At 41.9% G+C, this 23,822-nt stretch overlaps 1 protein-coding gene across 3 annotated transcripts in view; it reads left to right on the top strand.

The window, feature by feature from the left end:
• The window catches only part of EFR3B (EFR3 homolog B), a 455,199-nt gene that overhangs the window by 235,590 nt on the left and 195,787 nt on the right, over window positions 1-23,822 (top strand). For all 3 annotated transcript variants that reach the window (XM_029596199.1, XM_029596200.1, XM_029596198.1), the window contains 2 exons: window positions 142-263; window positions 17,693-17,842. In XM_029596199.1, coding sequence (XP_029452059.1) covers window positions 142-263; window positions 17,693-17,842 — 272 coding nt within the window. The remainder of the gene's footprint in view (window positions 1-141; window positions 264-17,692; window positions 17,843-23,822) is intronic.

A 23,822-nucleotide genomic window follows, 5' to 3' on the forward strand; every position in this document is an offset into this window, starting at 1 on the left:
AACTACATGTACGGCTGGGCTTTTGAAATCTGCACTGATCACAAACCTCAACTGGGCATCTTCTCCAAAGGCAGGCCTGTACCTCTTATTTTGTCACCACTGAGCTCTTTCTCACTCATCCTTTCATTTGTTTACTTGCAGTTTGTGAAGTTTGCCAATATTGAGGAGGATACACCATCTTACCATAGAAGCTATGATTTCTTTGTGTCTCGCTTCAGTGAGATGTGCCATTCCAGCCATGATGACTTGGAGATCAGAACCAGGTGAGTATTGTACAATTCTATTGAACTAATCCAAATAAATTGTATTGCCCCTTTGAAACACTTTAACTCTAAAGGTAGATTACATTTAACATTTAACTTTGGCAATGATTCAAATTTATCAGTCAATAGTTTGGATTCATACTTGGTTTTTGAATAAAAACTTAAACATCTTTTAATAATTGTATTGGTAATACCTACTTAGAGTTTTAATATAATGGATATGTTTTGGCAGTTACACAAAAGGCTGTGAAAATGGTCTGTGGTTTCTTGTTATGTGACACAGAAGATGGTTGAGTATACTGATATCACAATAAGCTGGAGATATCTTTAATAACCTCATACTGGATTGTAGTCCATATTTTAATCCACTAATGCATATGTATTTTTAAAGTGACACTGTTAAATGTCAGCTTTCCTGTTTTTAACAGTCTTGCTTCCTCTTTTTATTTTATTCTTAGGGTTCCTTTCTTTTGAGTTTATAGTCTATTACAATAATACAGAGGTCAATATTCAATCCAGGGTTGCCAACTTTCAACCGAAAATTTCAGAACATTTGGAGATGTTGTTTAATATCTTTGCTGATGCAATTTATGCATATGTGATTTCTATTGTCACTCATCACCATTAGAAGAACACAGAAACATAGAGTATAAGAGCAGATAAGTGTTAAGAAATATTTTGGGATGTTATCCCTGAGTCTACTCCTATGGAACCTCATATGTTGACCACAAGATCCCAAACTTCTTTATTCTGAAACAAGTTTGCTTTTACCAGCCCAGGGGCAAGCTGCAGTTTTGTAAAATGTTTTAGGCCTCTGACTAAATCGTGAGCTGAAGTCTATACAAGTGACACAAAAATAAATGTATGCAAGTCATACTGACTAAAGAGTAGCTGCCAAAGCAAATATTATATTGTATAACTGCAAGGTAATTAAAGCAGGTGAGAGTAGGCAATTGCATCTGAGGTAGTTGTGTACAATTGCAAGAGATGATCAGATGCTAACCTGCAGCTGCAGGGCTAATATCAGGACCTTTCTGAATATTTTAGCCCTCTCTCTTTTTTCTGTACTGTACCCTAAAAATCTGTACAGTCCAGAAAAAAATCAGGACAGTTGGTAGCTACGTTTAGGATTTAGCTGGAAAATCCTGGAGTCATTAATTTCCCTCCCTACCAAACAGTTAAGTTTTAGCTGGCTAATATGTAACCAGATAAAAAAGGGGCAGGGTATGGTTTACATTTACCCAGCTAATACTGAATATCAGCACTAGCTGGGTAAAGTTATCTGGCTGACTCTGGTTGGGAAAACCCAGTCCTAAAGTTAGATGGTAACTAGCACTCCCCCCCCCCCCTCCCAATAAATATAAAGCAGGACAAAGGCCCTTTCCTCCTAATTCCCAGAAGAATAAATATTTAAGTGAACTGAGGGCCTGCCTCTTCCCAATCCCCAGAAGAGTTTGTTTAAATTCTTTTTATTTGAGTTAAAAGGACAGTTGCCAAATACATATAGTATATGTTAAACTAACAGTGGATTTGCTAGATGTAATTGCAATCTCCCTTGAACTAACATAATTAGGCTCAAATGAGGTTTTACAACATTTTCCATACCCCCTCTTCCAAGCATACTACACTCATACCCCATTCACCCAGTCTCACAGCCATCCAAAGAACTAATGGCACCCAAGTATAACCCTAAATTATCTAATGAGTTGAGAATGCATACTCTTTCTTTTAGACTTTCCTTAAAACTTTATCGTATAGAAGAAAGTAACCTTTGAGAGCCATGAATGCCCTCAGAGGCAATAATTCTTTCTTTCATATCTTCTCAATCTGTGTGGCTTGCTGCATTAGCTTTTATTTATTTATTTATTTATTTAAAGGCTTTTATATACCGGAGTTCATGCACTAGTGCATACCACTTCGGTTTACACGGAACAAGGAACAGAAAATTACATCAAACAGATTGAACAATTAAACAAATATACAATTACATCCAACAATTGGGTATAAATAACATGGCTAACTTAGTAGGAACTTAGAGTTAGAGGTGAAGGAGAGAAATAGTACCAAGTGGTAATAGAACAATGTTAATAGCTAAATAATAAATATAAATAGTAAATACAAGTTCTTTTGCCATTGATCTGTGAGTATACAATGTGGTCTGCCTCCTCTGCCTTTGCAAGAATGGACCTCTGATAAGCAGAACTTTGATGTGGAGAAGTTGATGATGAACTGGACATATCCTTATCAACCAATAAACTTGGTTCATTTGCAGCAAAAGGCTCTTGTATCTCTAGGAATTTCCGCTTTCTGGCTTACTGCAGCTAGGAGAGCTTGATGGCAGGGTTTTCAGGGTCATGACATACAGGTTTCGCCCTTTTTAATATTGATGGGGAACTTAGAGTTTCCACCTGGGCTATATAATTTGGTGTTTTGGGGATGGTTGAGTAAGGGCTTGTGCAATCTGGCTCAATTGGTGGATTCAGAAGCTTCTTGTTAGTTCTCGTTCCAGCAGATAAAAGCTGAATGGGAGTTATGGAATTCACAATTTTATGCCCAACGGTCTTTTTCTAAATCTTTAATTGGTGGAGACGTATGTGATTAATTAAAAGTGCTCAACTCGCGCCGAGTTTCGCCACATTCCAGTGGCTGCCTCAGGGCTATAAGTAAACATAAATATGAATATACTAAATCATAAATATATTAAAAATCATAAAATAAGTCAAAAAATAAATTAATAAAATGCAAAACATTTAAAACAAATAGTCAATAAAGTTAAAATATAGTAAAAAGAACCTCATATAAATAATAAATAATTAGAACATACATTAAAATATAAAAATCAATGTAACATGTAAAAATCAATATAGCATACATATAAAAAAAGACATACAGACTAATAACTGAATAAACACGACATACAGACTAATAACTGAGTAAAAATAGACATACAGACTAATAACTGAGTAAAAAAGCATGTGAGCAACATCAAATCTAAAAATTATTGTTATTAGACAATAGGAGACCTGTATTTATTTTAGGAAAGGTAAAATCATTGCCTTAAATGAGAGCACACTGAATAATTATTAGTTAATTCCAACAACATCTGCATTACAGACGTATCTGTGAAACCGAAAACAATTAATCAGATCCAAGATTAAAAAAGAAAAAAGGGGAAAAAAGGAAAAAGAAAACTTGGAAAAAGGATTGTAAAAAATATGTAGATAAAGCACACCTTGAATAAATAATGTAGCACTTAAGCTTCTCCCGGTTCCATTCTCAAATGGTGCCGCATACTGTGAGGGATTCAAAAAGGATAAATATAATTTATAGCTATTTTAACAGTGCAAACTTATTGAGGTAGAAATGGCCTGTGGATGGATACTGTTAGAAATGAATGTGTAATGTGCAAACTACTATTCTAAAAAATAAAAAATAAAATAAAAAAATGAAATACTGTAATCAATAACATACTCTTAGTGTAAGGGTTGAAAAATAAGGGTTATAAAAATAAAACAAGTCCTAAGGTCAGTGAACTTGTAAACTAACAGAGAGACTCAAAAAATGTAAAATTTGACTAGTGCTGGGTAACTTAATATTTTATAAAAGATAAAGCAGATCAAAGTAAAAACAGCATTAAAGCAGTGACACTGGATGTGTGAAGAGGGTGGCTAAGAAATAAACCGCATAGAATCATAGTAATGTGAGTACAGCTACTGTCATGTATAAAGATGAAACCACAGCGTTCAAAAGTCAAAATTTTCTATTTTTACCGTGTTTCTGCGCGTCAGCGTGTGCCATCTCCACTTAGTACAGAATAAAGAGGCCCAACACACATCCAATGTCACGTCATTGTTTGATTGCCTACCTTGCTGTTTTCTGGGCCCATGCCTTTCTACAAGCCTGACATTATGGAGCAAGTATGCTGGAAATATAGTGAGGTTCCATCATTTCATCAGTGGCAGGAGCTGATGTAGAAGCTGAGCCATCCCCTTTGCACCATTGAAATCCACACAGCACTAGGAATGTGCATGATCAAAAATTTTGTCTTGTTTCAGAATTTATTTTGTGGGATACAGATTCATTTGTTTAGTTTCAAAATGAAAAAGAAAATTGTTTTTTGTTTCATTTTTGTTTGTCATTAAGGTCAATGAGGGAAGCTTTGCTCCAGAATTTGGGGTTTTCTAATCAATTGTCTGAACATATATGGGAAAAAAATCAACAGACAGGGGAAAGAACTACAAGGTACATAGACTGTAGATACTGTGGATCTTGGATAATGGCACCAAAAGTGGCCTAAGACTCTGTGAAGGGGCGAAGGGATACCAGCATTGGAAGGATTTCTCCAAGTTACTGTAAGAGGAGCAAAGAAGCATAAAAAGTAGCAGAAACACCCCCAAGGCTCCAAAGAGGGCATCGTTATTAGTGACATGAACCATTGATGGTATGTCATGTGGCGAAACAGCACCAAAAATGCCACCAGAATCCTAAGACAACATGAAAGGGAAATGATGCAGAAAATTTGGCAGAACTCCCCCCCCCCCCCAAGGCAGGCACTGATAAAAGGGCTAAGCAGCATAAAGAGTGGTTTCAAGCCACCAAAGCAATATGAGAGGTGCAAAGCAACCCACGTGACTGGCAACAACAACTTATGGTGTTAGGTCTGGGGTATGATAGCAAGGAATAGTGGCAAAGAGAATTCCAAACGTGTAAGGTCTGGGCATGGAAGCAAGCCTGAGTGACACAAAGATACTGGATGGAATTTTGAGTTTCTTGTATAATGGGCTTTCTGAAGGAGAATATCACACGTAGGACATCTAAATGGTTTCTCTAATGAGTACGATGTGATTTTCCTAGAAAGTGGTGAGGACTGCTTTATTTAGAAACTATTTCTCATATTATTTAGTTGACTTCAGGCTGTTCCATTTCTGATGTTCTGGTTTTGAATGACATAGCTCTCACTACTCAGTTATCACATTCAGAACATCATAATGGTTAATCATGAGCAAGGGTTTATGTATCTTTGAATGACTTTTTTTCAAATTTTTATTCTGGGGGCAAAACACCCCAGTATAATAAACCAAGAAGAAAGCAATTGTGGGAAGAACACCCCAAGGATCCAAAAGAGGGTACCAGAACACCAAAATGGTTAATCATGAACATCTTTTGGTTTATGCCTATAATTTGCCCTTCTGAATGAGGGCTTTTTTGGACAAACCACTCCAGTGTAATCAACCATTTAACAGAGGGAGAAAACCAGGCTGAGACTGTTGGAGGAAAGGAAGAACTATAGAATAGGTATTATGCCATGGTAGTGAAACCTGTATCTTTTAATGACTTTTTTCAAATTTTTGCTCTGGGGACAAAACACCCCAGTATAACAAACCAAGAAGAAAGCAATTGTGGGAAGAACACCCCAAGGATCCAAAAGAGGGCACCGGTAAAAGTGACACGAATCCTCGATGGCATCTCAAATGGCAAAATAGCACCAAAAGCGGCATCAGTATTGTAAGGCAGAAAAAAGGAGGAACAAAGAAGAAAAAGTGGCAGAAAAACTCCCACGGCAGGGATTTAAAAAAGGGCCAAACAGCAAACAGAGTGGCTTCAAGATATCAAAGCAGCATGAGAGGTGCAAAGCAGCCCCCCCCACATTGGCAAGAACAATTCACGATGTTAGGTCTAGAGTACGACAGCAAAGTACAATGGCACGGAGAACTCCAAAGGTGTAAGGTGTGGGCATGAAGTCTGAATGGCACACAGATCCCTAAGGTGTTGGGTAGAATTTTGATTTTCTTTTGGATTAGGCTTTTTGAAGAAGAATGTTACCACATATAGGACATCTAAATGGTCTCTCTAAGTGTGGTGTGTTTTTCCTAGAAAGTGGTGAGGGCTGCTTTGTTTAGAAACCATTTCCCATATTATTTAGCTGACCTCAGGCTGTTCCATTTCTTGATTTTCTGGTTTTGTAGGAAATCTCTCTCACTAACTGTTATCACATTCAGAACTTCAAAATGGTTAATCTTGAGCCTCTTTTGGTTTATACTTGTATTTTGTAGAGATGTGAATCGTGTCCTCGATCGTCTTAACGATCGATTTCGGCTGGGAGGGGGAGGGAATCGTATTGTTGCCGTTTGGGTGTGTAAACTATCGTGAAAAATCGTTAAAATCGTGAGCCGGCACACTAAACCCCCCTAAAACCCACCCCGACCCTTTAAATTAAATCCCCCACCCTCCCGAACCCCCCCCCAAATGCTTTAAATTACCTGGGGATCCGGCGGTGGTCCAGAACAGCGGCGGTCCGGAACGGTCCCCTCAATAGAATCGTGTTGTCTTCAGCCGGCGCCATTTTTCAAAATGGCCGCCGCAAAATGGCGGCGGCCATAGACAAAAACGATTCGACGGAGGAGGTCGTTCTGGACCCCCGCTGGACTTTTGGCAATTCTTGTGGGGGTCAGGAGGCCCCCCCAAGCTGGCCAAAAGTTTCCTGGGAGTCCAGCGGGGTTCCGGGAGCGATTTCTTGCCGCGAATTGTTTTCGCACGGAAAATGGCGCCGGCAGGAGATCGAGTGCAGGAGGTCGTTCAGCGGCGGTCCCCGCCATTTTCCTGCCCTCCCCCTTCCCCCGATTTACGATTTTTTAACGATAAATCGGGGGAATTGGTATTGTATCGTGGCCCTAACGATTTTTTGACGATTTAAAATATATCGGACGATATTTTAAATAGTCAAAAAACGATTCACATCCCTAGTATTTTGTCCTTCTGAATGAGGGTATTTTTGGACAAACCACTTCAGGATAATCAACCATCAAACAGCATGGTAGGACCAAGTTGAGACAGAACAAGTGCCGGCTGTGTCTTTTTTCAAATTTTTGTCCTGGGGACAAAACACCTTAGTATTATTTATTTATTTATTTATTTATTTATAATTTTTATATACCGACATTCTTACATTAAAATGCAAATCATACCGGTTTACATAAAACAGAAAAAGCAGGAAAAAATATTTCCATTGTCAAATACAGAGAACATTTATAATAAAATTGTTAACAAAGGCATAAGGTAGGAACTTGAAAAAAGGTTACTTAACAGAAAACGTAAAAGAAAAAATAGTAAATGAAGCACAAAGAGTTGACGTCGGGGGAGGGGCATGGTCACACAGCGCAGTCACCCATATTAAAAAAAACCCAAGAAGAAAGTAAGTGTGGGTGGGAGGTACACCCCAAGACTCGAAAGGAGGGCACCAGCATCACTATGGCAGGTTGGCATGCAGCAGCACATTCTCTTTGGTGGTATGGCAGCTGGATGGGTAATTATGAGCAGCAAGTCCATGGAAGGAGAAATTTGTTTCTTTTGCCTTGCTTTCAACATTTTTGTTTTGTAGACAAAACACTCTATTGGCAACAATAAAAAAAACGGTGTAAAACCCAGGCTGGGTGTGAAAACCAGAGCGGTTAGAACAAAATAAAGAACTGTAAAATAGGTGGAGGGGAGGAGAATTTTTTTTTTTTTATAAATTTGTCCCCTCTCATGAAGAATAGCTTATGACTGCCCTTTTAAAATCTACACATTAATGTATGTAAGTCCTAGTTTACCGTCACACGTAAAATATACACACTCATATACTTAAAATAGGTGGGTAAAGTATCCGCATTCAGTCCATTGATATACGTGGATTTGATGCATTGTATGTATTCACGCATATGTTGCATGGTAGAATTACACATATTTTATTAAATACACATATATCCTATGTGTGTATTATAAAATTCTATAGCAAATATGTGTGCTGCAACATACATGTGTATATGCTGCTACATGCAGTTGTTTGACAGTTATCCTCCTTGTATTCTGCTTTCTCCAAAATGAAAGAAAAACAAAACAGGAGCAGAGGAAAAAAACATCCTGCCTCCTGAAACACATATCAGAGGCTCTTTTGTGTAACATTTTGTGATTGTCAGTTTTTCTGTATTGTATTTTTGTTTCTTTTTATGTATGTTGTGCTGTACCCCGCCAAGAACTCTGGATCCATGCGGGCTATAAATATTAAATAGAGACCTTTTTTCAGTTTTATTTTATTTTATCTGGGACTTTATCAGTGTTTATAATAACCATCATAAATGGCAGAAATTCACTATAAAAAGAATGACTCCTTTTTATTCACACTGATTTTCTCCTGTTTTTGTTGGTTATAATAAACACTGATAAATTCTCAAATAAAATAAAAGCTGAAAACAAAGGCCCTATGCTATAAATTATAAAAAAAATAAAAAAAAAAATATAAATAAATAAAAATCCACACCCTAAAATTGTGTCTTTGGTTTTTATAGAAACAGGACATTGCTAATATAGCAGATCAACTGGTAAATTTGTATAAGTTGTCTATGCAAAACCATGTCAAAGGCCTTACTAAAATCTAGGACGAGAGAGAAAAGCACAGAGAAAGAGGAGTGAGATCCCGCAGTATCCAGGATCTATGCTGCTTACTTCTGGGAGATCATCAGTCTGGTTACCCCTACTCCCTAGTCTCCTGTATGGAGCTGAGTTGTAATTGTAATCCTCTCTTTGGGATCCTCCTGGATTGCAGGGGCACACTGTTGTCCCTGAGGCCACTTTTTCCCCCTAACTCTCTCCTTTCTCACACCAACAAAACACTATCCGCATAGCCTTGGGGTGCCAGGGTTCATTCCGGCGGGGAGGAAGATAAACCTCTGGGGCCCTAGGCTTGCGGGAGTAGGGACCTGCACATAGGATCTCACTTTGTTTGATCTCTCCTTGGTCACAGTAGTCATGCTTGGGATGTCCTTGCTTTAGGGAATCTCTGAACTTGAATGAAGATTCTGGACACTCTGGTAGGTTGTTTAACAAAAGATTTACTGCAACCAAAAATAATTGAAGTCCAATTCACAAAACAAATTCTCTGGATAATCACACCCATAGCCTATAATAGGCCACTGAACTATATTGCGCTGCATATCCTGTCCCCACTACATTGAACCATACTGTACTAATTTTTCTGAATTAGTTGTACCATTTATTTACAATGTATGTTACACCACATTTTACACTGTCATATCACACTGTATCTTTATACTATGTATCACTAAATATATAGCACTGCTCCTTGGTCACTCCCCTGAAACCTACACCATACTATCTATCACACCTGCTCCAATCAGACTACTCTATACTCTATCTCCCCCCTCCCCCCTAACCTCTCGACCGACCTCTACCCATCCATCTACCTACCCCCCACCTGTCCCCTCCCAAAATGTGCTTCCCTACCATCCCAATCATACACCACCCCCACCAGCGGACCCTCCGCCCAGCACACCCTCACTCCTTTACCCAGCACAAATCCCTTGTACCCATCATGATCTCCCCCCTAACACAGCTGCTAGGCCTAGTAACACTGACCATCTCCCTATTCAACGCTCAGTCCATCCTAAAGAAAGCCCCCATACTTCAAGACTTACTCACTGACTCCAACCCAGATATCTGTGCTATCACAGAATCCTGGCTAAAGAACTCAGACCATGTTTTTATCAACCAACTCCCAACACAGGCATACGACATTTTCTCCATCCCTAGGCCCAAAAAAAGAGGAGGCGGCATACTCCTTGCAACCAAGAAAGTCCTTAACCTCAAGCTACAGACCAGCTCCCCCCCCCCCAAAACTTGAAATTGGCCTTTTTAAATCTAAATTCTTGCAAATCTGCCTCATCTACGCCCCCCCTGGCACACTTGAACAGGACCCATCACCACTCATTGAATACATCTCCGACAACATAAAGTCAGACACACCCGCAGTGATACTCGGAGACTTCAATCTCCACGTAGACACCCACCCCAACACACCTGCTTGTGAAACCCTACTTCTTACCCTCAAAGCTCTGGGCTTCAGACAGCTAATCTCTGAGCCCACACACAAAGCTGGCCACACCCTCGACCTCCTCTTTGTAAACACATGCATTACAGTACCCCAAACACCCACCACCACCCCTGTCCCATGGTCAGACCATTTTCTCATCAATGCCCACCTCACCATCAATACTGATACACCAATCGCAAGCTCACTTAAAAAAACAATTTCCCTCCGTAAACAATGCTCCTCGGAGGAACTCTCCCTAGCATTCAGCAAAGTAAGTGAAAACCTCGACTTAACAAACCCAGACACTGCCCTTCTATCTTGGAATAAGTCCATTTCCAGCATAGCCAATGATCTGTGCCCCATCATCCATAAAACTATAACGCCCACACGTACCGAGAGAAAGCCATGGTACACCGATGAACTTAGAAAACTAAAACAAGACCTCAGAACCAAAGAACGTACCTGGCGTAAACAGCCTACACCCACACACAAAATGGCCTACAAACACACATTGCATTCTTACCGACAAGCAACCATCCACGCCAAACGCGACTTCTACGCAGCAAAAATCCACAGTTATAAATTCAATCCAAACGCCTTATTTTGCCTTGTTACGGAACTCACAAAGTCCCCCTTTCCATCCTCACAAGAAACAAACAGCATAGAGAAATGTGAGAATCTAGCCGACTACTTTCAAAATAAAATCTCCAAAATTCTAACACGCCTACCCCCTAACCCCGCACCCACAGACCCACTACCAATCGACAACAACACTAACCTCAACTCCCTTGACACTACCTCCGTGATGGAAGTGGAATCCATACTAAAAAAGATGCGACCATCCACTCATAGCGCAGACACCATCCCATCTAAAATCCTACTCTCCATTCCCTCTGCCATTGCAAGACCTATAGCAGATATCGTAAACTGCTCCATCATTTCCGGGAAAGTCCCCGACCCACTTAAACTCGCCATCGTGAAGCCACTACTAAAGAAACCCACCCTTGACCACAATGACCCTGCAAATTACAGACCCATTTCCAATCTGCCCTTCATATCTAAAATCATGGAGAAAGTGGTTAACACCCAACTCTCCGATTTCCTAGAAGAAAATAATATCCTACACCCCACCCAATATGGTTTTCGTAAAGACCGCAGCACCGAAAAACTCCTACTCGCACTAACGGATACCATTCTCAAAGGCATGGACCACGGACAATCATATTTACTCGCCCTTCTCGATATCTCAGCCGCGTTCGATACCGTAAATCATCAAATCCTCTTATCACGATTAGCAGAGATAGGCATCTCAAACACAGCCTTATCCTGGTTCTCCTCATACCTAGAACATCGCAAATACTTAGTCAAGCTCGACGATTTTGAATCCACACACATTCCCCTCACACAAGGGGTACCCCAAGGCTCCTCTCTATCCTCCACCCTCTTCAATATATACTTGCTGCCTCTCTGCCACCTCCTCTCTAAACTAGGACTAAAATTCTTCCTGTACGCTGACGACGTACAAATACTTATTCCAATTCAAAAATCCATCAGCGAAACCCTTCAATACTGGGAAACATGCTTGACATCCATTAACTCCCTCCTCTCCAATCTCCATCTAGCACTTAACACATCGAAAACTGAAATCCTCATCCTAGCTAACCAACCCCTCAACTCAATCCACCAAATGATCCTTGACGCCTCACAATATCACACACTACCGCCCAGTGTCAGAGATTTAGGAGTAACCCTAGACAATCCGCTCTGCTTCAAATCCCACATTAAATCACTCCTAAAAGGAGGCTTCTACAAACTACAAATCATCAAAAAACTTAAGCCCCTTCTCCACGCCCATGACTTCCGCACGGTTATGCAAACCACCATACTTACCAAACTCGACTATTGTAACTCCCTCCTCTTAGGACTCCCCGCCTCTACCATTAAACCACTCCAAATCCTCCAAAATGCCATGGCAAGAATCTTAACAAACACCAGAAAAACTGACCACATCACTCCCATACTCCAAGACCTCCATTGGCTCCCCATCACCTTCCGTTCCCAATATAAAACACTTACCATCCTCCACAACACACTACACAACAACAATTCACCCTGGCTTGAAGACATGCCACAATTCCGTCAATCTAACCGCCCCACCAGAAACTCCCTTGCTGGCACTCTCCAAACTCCCTCACTTAAAATTGGACACCTCACCGCCACTAGGGATAGAGCCTTCTCCATTGCGGGCCCTACCCTCTGGAATTCCCTACCTGTCACACTCCGCTTAGAACCATCCCTGAGCCATTTCAAAAAAGGAATCAAGACCTTGCTCTTTAAACAAGCATACCCTAATTCCTCCCAATCCTAGCCGATGTTTGCCCATTATTCACCTTAATCCCAACCTAGCCTATACCCTTACCTGATCCTTATCAACCCCCCCCTGCAACCTTCCCCCCCCACCCCCTCCCCTCTGTAACCGTCACTGTGTATCAAGTGCACAAGCCCCGCGCTACTGTAATCAAGTTCCACATGCTAAATGTGTCAAGTGCACATGCCATGTAACATTGTATATTAGTTCATTTGCATATATAACCCTAACCGAATGCAAATAGTTGTATCGCTGCTTGTTAAATATCCTCTCTTTTACTTGTGTACTCACCCAGTTATCCCCTCCCCTGTTCATTGTAATTTCCTTTCCTTCTCAGTTTTTTGTAAACCGACATGATGTGTCCTACGAATGCCGGTATAAAAAAGTTTTTAAATAAATAAATAAATAAATAAAAAAATAAAAAATAAACAGTGCAATATAACCTCTTGCCCAGTTTAAAGGCTGCATAAATGGTGCTTTGGATGGGAAGCATTAGGAAAAGACCTAGCACTCTTAAGGGGTAGAGAGTGGGCTCCTAGCAAGGTTGGGATCTTCTATCTCCTTCTCTGGTAGAAAAAGTGTTCAAACTCCAAAAATTCTCTCCTTCTCTTTGGGTAGGAGCTGCTGGCAAAAATTCATCCCAAAGCAACAAGAACAAAAACTCTACAAAAACACTTCTCTTTTCACCGTGAGGCCACTCCTGTCCCTCCTTACCTGAGCAGCAGAGAATCACAGAACCTTATCCTGTCCCCCCAAGACAGGAGGAGAAATCCTTTTCAGGCAGGAGCAAGTCTTAAAACAAAATAATAGAAAAACACAGTTCTCTCACACTCCTCTTCCACTCTTCCAAGACAATGCCTTCCAGCCCATGGGGTGCTGGCAAAGGGCAGAGTCTCTCCCCTTGGATGAGTAGAAAACAGCCACCACACTACTCCTTCATCTCAACTCTGCAAAACGCAAAACTGCCACTTAAGGTGAGTAAAAAATACAGAAAAACCCCACTGCTCCTCAGGCACATCTTGTTTTTATAGTGCATTTCTGACCAATTCATCCTACAGGGATGGTCTGCAAACTACCAGTGAGGAACTTAGCTGGTTCCTTACATAATATACATTGGATTTACTACAAATTGTATGGCTTGCCTCAGAACCAGAGATGAAAGGAACAGAGTCAGGGTCTTGGCTTTCCATCTCACACTTTGCACAGTAGGGTAGGGATGTGCAGAGGGTCACCATACGTTGCATTCAGGATTTGTATTCGTCGGGGGGGCAGATACATTGCATTCGGCAAGGGGGCCCCCCGATACGTTTTTACGTTAATTCCTATTCGTTTCCCCGTTAAAATTAAATTAACTACAATCCCTCACCCTCCTGACCCCCCCAAGACTTACCAAAACTCCCTGGTGGTCCAGCGGGCGGTCCGGGAGCCATCCCCTGCACTCACACCCTCGGCTGCTGGTTTCAAAATGGCGCCGATAGCCTTTGACCTACTATGTCACAGGGGCTACCGGTGCCATTGGTCAGCCCCTGTCACATGGCCATCGGCGCCATCTTGTGCTCCTACCATGTGACAGGGGCTGACCAATGGCACCGGTAGCCTCTGTGACATAGTAAGGGCAAAGCCTATTGGCGCCATTTTGATTACTGGCAGCCGACAGCCCGAGTGCAGGAGATCGCTCCCGGACCCCCGATGGACCACCAGGGACTTTTGGCAAGTCTTGGGGGACCTTCCTGACCCCCACAAGACTTGCCAAAAGTCCAGCGGGGGTCCAGGAGCGACCTCCTGCACTCCGGCCGTCGGCTGCCAGTAATCAAAATGGCACCGATAGCCTTTGCCCTTACTGTGTCACAGAGGCTACCGGTGCCATTGGTCAGACCCTGTCACATGGTAGGAGCACAAGATGGCGCCGATGGCCATGTGACAGGGGCTGACCAATGGCACCGGTAGCCCCTGTGACATAGTAGGTCAAAGGCTATTGGCACCATTTTGAAACCGGCAGCCGAGGGTGTGAGTGCAGGGGATGGCTCCCGGACCCTCTGCTGGACCACAAGGGAGTTTTGGTAAGTCTTGAGGGGGTCAGGAGGATGGGGGGTTTGTTTAAATTGGCTCCTTTAGACGGCCAAATAATTTGGCGAAGATTCGTTGTATTCGTGGGGAATCGCAATACGTTTCATTTCCCCACGAATACAATGAATAGGGCCCTATGTGTTGCGGATTTCCAATTTGTAGGGAATGAATGCACACCCCTATAGTAGGGACTGCAGATACATACTGCTTAAGTTAAGGCTAAACTCTAGTCTGCCACAGTCAATACTACATGCTTCTGAGATCTGTCTAGAAGAAACTAGAAGACTGAGAACTTGTGAGTGTGCACATTGCCCAAAATATCTGCTTAGTTAGGTAGGTAGGGAAAGCAATTACAGAAAAAGTAGTTATAGGTGAACTGCTGTTACAGAATATGTGACCTTGAGCAAGTATACCAACAAAATCTACTGATTTGTTTTTGCATAAGAGCGCCAAAACAGTGAGCGAATGAATCTTTTCCTCAATTACATTTGATATTCTTTCTTTAAAGCTAATTAAAATTTTTCTTCTTTTGTAAATACTTGCATTATCTGAACAGTTTATGTTAAGCTGTATTTTAGTTAATAAAATCTGTTTAATTGTATATCGTATATATGCTATGGAAAGTAAGGTGTACAAGTATGAGGCACTGGGGAGAGGGAATCTTGCAAAGTTGTTATTGATACCACTAGCTCAATTGCCTACAGTTTTACTAGTGCACCGTTAATGTACTATTTTATTAGCATGAAGGGATCTGAAGATGAGTCCCCCGCCACTGCTGAAAAGAACCCTTGTGTTAGAATTACTTAGGGAAGCAATGTTTCTCTTTCCTATTTAGTGATTGTTAGTTCATCTCGAATAAAGTGTTTGTGCCTTGGATTTCTAGTTCTACATGATTTGCAAATTTTTTTTAGTAAAAATTAGGTGCCATACCTTTTGACCTTTTTTTTGCCAATTTTTAAAAACCCATCATTCTATGACTGGGTAGAGTAGTAAGAGGATGGATATGAATAACCAAGCTAAAGAGATAGGGTTCTCCTACTAGCTCAGCTATGGGAGCTGGCCCTTTAACTCAGTAGTAGAGTCATTGTCTAGGGCCAGAAGATTTAATGTTCAGATCCCGTGATCCCCAATTAGAAAGTAGGCTGTGGAAGATACCCTATGTGGAATCCCCACATAGGGTATCAGAGGTTGGACCATGAACCCAACTTTGGACAGAGGGTCAGATGGGGGATGGGGGTATCAGGAAAAGCTGTTTCCCTTTTGAGCAGGAGGGTATTGACAAGATGGAGTAATAAAGGGTTGGAAATGAGCAAACAGACTGAAATAGATAGGATTCTCCTACTAGCTACAGTACCAGTATAGTGCAGTTCACTCAGCAGAGTGTATAGTTAACCTGCAGTTGTGCACACATTTTTTGTGTACACTTTACTGCCGATTCAGCAAGGCGATTTGCACATGAAAACTATACTTACAAGTTCGTGCCCTCTAATGTAAATCCCTAGGCATTAGCTTCCAATGCAGAAAGGCTCGAAACTTAGAGGCTGATATTCAGTACCATATAGCTGGTTAAGTTCAGACATAGCTGGCTAAGTGGTGCCATTTGAATATCCGGACATGGTCAGCAGCTGCAAGAATGGTGTATGTTTTTTAGGAATGTGCTGGGAAAAAAATGTGTTTCATTTTTTAATTTTCTTATTGGGGGTTTTTTTCTCTATGAATTTAGTTTCATTTAATGTTTAATTTGTTTTCTTAAGCTTACAAAAACAAAATAAACATTAAAAAAAAAAAAGGACTTAAAAATGAAACAGGGTCTCCCAAGGCATTCCTTCAGCCCATCGCTCCCACCTGGAAAAAATGATGGGGCCAGGATCTTCCCCGTCCCACTTACCCAGACTGGGGGGGGGGGATCTGATAATGAGGCCTAGAGCCTGGCCAAAGCCTCAGACTTACATAGGCCTAGCCCCCAAGAAAATGCTGTGAACATGGCCTAAGCCCAATGCTAAAGCCCAACTTGGAGTCCTGGTCCCAACACCAGGCTTAGGCATGACACAGGGCCTAGGCTGGATCCTCGGCCTCGGCCTAGGATCAAATCCGATGCCAGGACCCAGCCCATTGATCCAGTCCTTACACCTAGTACTTAGCCTATGCCCAGGCCTGATGCCGGGGCCTGGCCTGGAGTCCAGGTTCTGACACCTGGGCCTCGGCCTAGGTGTCAGAACCATGGCAGATGCAGTAAGTGGGGGCGAGGAAGTTTCCCGACCCTGGCGAACATTTTATGGGCCTAGGGCTTAGCTCGGGTCTCAGCTGAGGCCCCAGCATTGGGCCCAGGCCTAGGCCATGACCCCGGCTTCGTACCTGGAGGTATGCCACAGCCCCTGTGTCAGGCCTGGGCTTATGTCTAGGCAAGGCCCTGGCGTCTGGCCTAGGCTTAGACTGAAACGACAGTGTCATACTTGGGGTATTCCTCAGCTACTGCTTTGGGCCTCAGCCTATCTCTAGGCGAGCCCCCGGCCTTGGGCTGGGGCCTAGGCCTGATAGGTGACATTTTTTTTCAAAACGAAACATGAAAACTAATTACATTTTGCTGGATTTTCTATCATTTCGCTTTGAAAACATAATGAAATGAAATAGGAAAGGACAATGATATTTCCTATTTCATTTCCAATGAATACACATGCCTAATATTTTTGTTTCCCAGTGTGGTTATTTGATATGTCAGCTTCAAATTGCAGAATTGAATGAAGTAAAGGAATATAGGAGCTTTCATTTGAAAGTATAAATGACAAATATTCCTTTCACTCTGACCACTGACTCATGAATGGAATAAATTGTAATTATCTCAAGCAATCAGATCTTTCTCATTCTTTTTTTTAAAGTGAATAAAAGATGGTAGAGGTGGCTTGTGGTTTAAGTAGGATTTGTCCTACTTTGTGTCTAGAATCAGATGCACTAAGCATTTTCCCCCATGAAGTTTTAACCAAACCTGTCTGAAAGAGTACTTGTTCCTAAAGAGGCATTGCCAACATCACTTATTAAATTATATTACCTTTTTGGGAAGGGAAATTCTGCCTGTCTCGGGGAAAGGCCAGCTGTTTCTGGAAATTTACAGCTTTGTGTTTTATTTAAAAGGATTCGCATGGCAGGGATTAAAGGCTTGCAGGGAGTTGTGAGGAAGACTGTCAATGATGAACTTCAGGCTAATATCTGGGATCCTCAACACATGGACAAGATTGTACCATCATTGCTTTACAACCTTCAGCACACAGAGGAAGCAGAGAGGTGAGCTTAAACCCTTCTCTTCAAGAATAAGGATTTGTGTTTTGTCATGCTGCTGCATATGATGTCTCAGTACAATACAAACCAATGCCATATTAAGGAAAGTGTAGTGAGTCAGCCACTTTGGGAGAGATGACAACGAAGAAAATTCTGCCATCCTCTGTTTCTCAAGTCACATGAGTATCATCCAGGTAAGACAGTAAAAAAACAAGAGAGTGGCATTTTTACAAGGTTACCAATGAAAAGGAGACAAAAGTAGTACACTGTACATGAAATATGATAACAGCAGAAGTGAACAAATCACCAAAACACATCATAAATGGTGAAAAGATGGTTTCATATACATAGTTTCGTACCTCAAAGCGGCTGCTCCCTGACAGTTTCAGTTCAACTTTCTGGCCCTACACAAATCCATGTTTCAAATCAATCATCGTCATCAGGGGCTTTTATGAATGGAAGAAACTGTGACTGAAACAATGATGTCCACTGGATTAAGGGAGTGGAGCTGAGTGCTGAATAAACGATGTGGATTCACCACTGTTGTGTGCAAACAAGAAGCAAAATATGTATTTTAAAGCTCCCAGATCTATACCAATCAACTGAAAAGGAGGACTCATATGCCATCTCATAATCAATCAAAGTCATCATTTACAAGATCCTATAGGATGGAATACAATTCTGTCTCAACATTCATACCAAAGGGTATCACAGAATGTAAACGGAATATCTAAAACTGTTCTGTCCTACTAAATGCTGCTAACCTATCTCCTCTCCAATTAAGAGGAGGTATGTGTTCGATAATTATCCAATGCAAGTCATCAAAAGTGGGACCCACCATAATGCAGTGCTGTACCATGGGTGCTTGTAACTTATGTTCAGTCAGTCATACTTTAACAGGCCTTTTGGTGCACCCTACATGCAGTAAGGGGCATGGACAGATTTTGATACACAAAAATCTTGTTATAAAGTGATTTGCGGCATGGACACAGTCTATGAAGAGCCCTTGATGCAGTGCTATAAGTGCCACGAATTATGATAATATGCCAGGCATGAACTAATAAGGAAAGTAATTTATTTTTTGCAACTTAAAAAATATATAAGAAAGTCATAATTTTAATCTGGTCAGTGTTACGGACCCAATGAGCAGGTATGAGCCACAATTCAATAAAAGTCTAAAGCCACTGGGGCGGATTTTAAATGCCCTGCGCGCGTAAACCGGCCGGATTTACGTGCGCAGGGCCCTCGCGCGCTGGCGCGCCTATTTTGCATAGGTCGCCAGCGCGCGCAGAGCCCCAGGACGCGCGTAAGTCCTGGGGCTTCGTAAAAGGGGAGGGGAGGGGGCGTGTCGGGGCGTTCCCGAAATGACACGGCGTTTCGGGGGCGTGACGGCGTTTCGGGGGCGGGCCCGGAGGCATGGCACCGGCCCGGGGGCGTGGTCGAGGCCTCCGGACCAGCCCCCGGGTCGGGTGATGGCGCGCCAGCAGCCTGCTGGCGCGCGCAGATTTACGTCTCCTTTTAGCAGGCGTAAATCGTGCAACAGAGGTAAGGGGGGTTTAGATAGGGCCGGGGGGGTGGGTTAGGTAGGGGAAGGGAGGGGAAGGTGGGGAAAGGGCGAAGGAAAGTTCCCTCCGAGGCCGCTCCAAAATCGGAGCGGCCTCGGAGGGAACAGGCAGCGCGCGCTGGGCTCGGCGCGCGCAGGTTGCACAAATGTGCACCCCCTTGCGCGCGCCGACCCCGGATTTTATGGGGTAGATTTTAAAAATTTGCGCGATCACGTACTTTTGTTCGCGCACCAGGCGCCAGGCACGAACAAAAGTACGCTGGATTTTATAAGATACGCGCGTAGCCGTGTGTATCTTATAAAATCCTGGGTCGGCGCGTGCAAGGGGGATGCACATTTGTGCAACCTGCGCGCGCCGAGCCCAGCATGCGCTGCCTGTTCCCTCCGAGGCCGCTCCGATTTCGGAGTGGCCTCGGAGGGAACTTTCCTTCGCCCTCCCCCCACCTTCCCCTCCCTTCCCCTACCTAACCCACTCCCCCCGGCCCTATCTAACCCCCCCCTTACCTTTGTTGGCAGATTTACGCCTGCTAAAAGCAGATGTAAAGCCAAGACCCTGACTCTGTTCCTTTCATCTCCAGAGGCCTTGACGACGCCCCCGGGCCGGCGCCACGCCCCCGGGCCCGCCCCCGAAACGCCGCGTCATGCCCCCGAAACGCTGCGTCATTTCGGGAACGCCCCCCGACACGCCCCCTCCCCGCCCCTTGTACGAAGCCCCGGGACATACGCGCGTTCTGGGGTTCTGCGTGCGCTGGCGGGCTATGCAAAATAGGCATACCGGCGCACGAGGGCCCTGCGCGTGTAAATCCGGCCGGATTTATGCGCGCAGGGCATTTAAAATCCGCGTATCTTACTTTTGTTCGCGCCTGGTGCGCGAAGAAAAGTACGAGATCGCGCAAATTTTTAAAATCTACCCCACTATGATCTGCGTATGGTTGTTATGATGGTCCTATAGGAACATTTTTTGATTATTTAACAATTATTATAATGCCACTTTGCTGAAAACTTTAGTTTGTATAAAAAAAGAATAAGGGTTTCAGATGCTTTTTTGGTTGCTTGGATTACTTCTTTCATGTATGTGACTGTAAGACTGTTGTTTTTTGGGTGAACTATGTCTATGATAACATTCTAGTCACTATTTATGCTGTGTTTTGGTGATTTATTCACTTCTGCTGTTACAATGGTACAATGTTACCTATACGTGCCATAATGTAAAATAACATATTTATTAGGGATGTACATTCAGTTTGTTTGTGTGTGCATGTATATTTTTTATTTACACACATAAAGTCAGTTTTATGCAGGTAAATATGACTTTGCATGTGCAAAAATACATTTACAAATGTAAAATAACAAAACAAAACAAGAATTTAAAAAGCAACAAATAAGGGAAAATGAAATGGACCGACTATAATTGTTCTCATTCATACCCCTATTATTTACTGTACCTAAATGTGCCTAAAGTGACTTACAACAAACAAAATAATATTAGCAATCAAATGAGCAGAAATTAAAATAATACCTCATAGAACTATACTATATTAATAATCATAAGAAATGCCATTTTGGGTCAGAAAAAGTAACATCAAGTCCAGCATCCTGTCTTCGACAATGGCCAGTCCGGGTTGCAGATACCCAGCAGATCCTTAATAGTTGATCTATTTCTTGTATTTAACTCCCAGAGATAAGCGCGTTTCCAAGACTGCCTGGCTAATAACTGTTTATGCATGTTGCCTTCAGAAACTTGTCCAACTCTCTTTTGAACCCCACATTTTTAGTTGTCTTGACCACATTCTCTGGCAACAGATTCTAAAGCTTTAAAGTGCTCTGAGAGAAAAAAAAAATTCTATGATTTGTTTTAAATCTGCCAGTTGCTAGTTTCATGACATGTCCCCTATCCTTGTGTTATTTGAAAGGATAAATAACCATTCCCTATACACCCGTTCCACTCCATTCATGATTTTATAAATCTCAAATGATATCCCCTCTCTGTTATATTCTTTCCAAGCTAAAGAGCTTAATCTGTTTAACCTTTCTCCATAAGAGAGTTTTTTTAATCCCCTTTATCATTTTTGTCACCCTTCTCTGTACATTTCCTATGTCTTTTTTGAGATGGGGTGACCAGAACTGCACACAAGACTCAAGATGTGGTCACACCATTGATCTATACAAAGGAATTATTGTACTTTCAGTTATTCCTTTCCAAACAATTTCCAACATTCTTTTTACCTTTTTAACTGCCACCGCATGCTCTGCTAAAGATTTCAAGGTATTCTCCACAAGGACTCAGAGGTCCTTTTTCTGGGAAGTCACTCTTAACATGGAATCTAGCATTGTGTACCTGTAGTTGGGATTATTTTTCCCTATGTGGATTATGTTTTTCTTGTCTACATTTAATTGTATCTACCATTTAGATACCCAGAAAAGACTTGAAACAATTTTGTTCATCTGAAAATTGGCCAACTCACTTATTCCTTTTCTCAAGATCATTTATGAATAAATTAAATAGCACATGTCCCAGTTCAGACCCCTGGAGTACTCCACTAATGATCTTTCTTCATTTGGTAAACTGACCATTTAGTCCTGCCCTCTGTTTTCTGTCTTTTATCAAATTACCAATCTACAATAGTATACTGTCTCTGATACCATGACCTGCCAGGTTCCTGAGGAATCACTCATGAGGGACTTTGTCAAATGCCTTCTGAAAATCTGAATATCGGCCAGCTCATTTTTATCCAAATGCTTATTTACAGCTTCAAAAACATCTAGTAAATTGGTAAAGCAAGGCTTCTCTTTGCATACCATGTTGTCTCTTCCCCATTAAGCCATGTCTACCTATGTGGTCAGTAATTATTTTTGTAAGAATAGCTTCTACCATTTTGCCTGTCATCAACGTCAGGCTCACTGTTCTGTAATTTCCTGGATCACTTCTGGAGCCCTTTTTAAAATTTGCATCACATTGGCCACCTTCCAGTCTTCTGGGACCATGGCTATTTTAAATGATAGATTGAAAATCATCAGAAACAGGTCCACAATTTCATGTTTGAGTTCTTTCAGAACTCTTGGATGAATACCATCTAGACCCGGTGATTTATTATTCTTTAGTTTGTAAATCTGATTTAATACATCCTCCTGTTTCACAGTGATTTTGTTTAGTCATTCAGAGTCATCACCATCAAAAAATGTTTCTGATATGGGTAGTACCCCAACATCTTCCTCAGTAAAGATAGATCAAAACATTTTTTTTGCTGTTTCCTTGGTCTGACTGCACTTGATAAAATGTTATTACTTGTTTTTACCACTATGACAAGCTTCTTTTCAAATTCTCTCTTAACCTTAATTACTTTTTTACATCTACCTTGCCAGTGCTTTTGCTTTTCCCTATTTTCCTCTTTTTGGTCTGCTTTCCATTTTGTGAATGATGCCCTTTTGGCTTTAATTGCTTCATTTGCCTCACTATTAAACCACGCCGACAATCATTTGCCTTTCCTTCAACCTATTTTAATGGATGGAATGCATTTTGTCTGAGCTTCAAGGATGGTAATTATAAAATGTATTCATATCTCCTGCAATTTTTTTACCTTGTGAATTGCTTCTTTTAGTTTTTTTTTCTAAAATATTTCCTCATTTTATGATAGTCATTTTTTTTTAAAGTTAAATGCTATTGCAGCAATTTTTTTTTAGTATCAGCTCTCCAGTGATTATGTCAAATTCAGTTACATTATGATCATTGTTGCCAAGCAGATCCTGTACATTTATCTCTTGCATTAGGTGCTGTGTTCTACTGAAATCACTAAATCTAATATAGTTCCACCTTTTGTTGATTCCATGACCAACTGCCGCATGAAGCAGTTATTGGTGGCATCTAGGAACTTTTCCTCCCTTGCATGATATGATGTGGCATTTACCCAATCAGTATTTGGTTAATTGGAGTCTTCCATTATTATTGTTTTGTCCATTTTGCTAGCTAGTCTAATCTCTGTTAGCATTTTACAGTCTCTTTCCTCATCCTGGTCAGGCATTTCGTAACATATCTCCCCACTACTATTCTCTTACCCTTTACCCTTAGAATTTCTATCCATAAAGATTCCAGAGTGCAGTTTGTTATCTGCAAAACTTTTATCCTGCTTTACTCTATGCCATCCTTAGCATATAGTTCCCTCACTCCACCAATTTTGTTATGCGTGCTGTCCGCGGCAAACCCATGGCATCACCCCCTCACTCTCTGCAGTAACTCCAGTGCCTGGTTCCTTGTCCCTGGCAGTGGTAGGCCACCTGCTCCATCCTCGAGCCACCCCTGGTGCCTCCAGCTCAGCTACAGACCCTGGTGTTCCCAGTCCATCTACCACTTCCACTGCTCCACGTCGGGCCTCTCTGCATGGCCCGGGAGAGACTCTGCTACTTGGAGCCACACCCCTCCCTAGG

The sequence above is a fragment of the Rhinatrema bivittatum genome, chromosome 3 (assembly GCF_901001135.1).
Source record: "Rhinatrema bivittatum chromosome 3, aRhiBiv1.1, whole genome shotgun sequence".
Classification (NCBI taxonomy): domain Eukaryota; kingdom Metazoa; phylum Chordata; class Amphibia; order Gymnophiona; family Rhinatrematidae; genus Rhinatrema; species Rhinatrema bivittatum.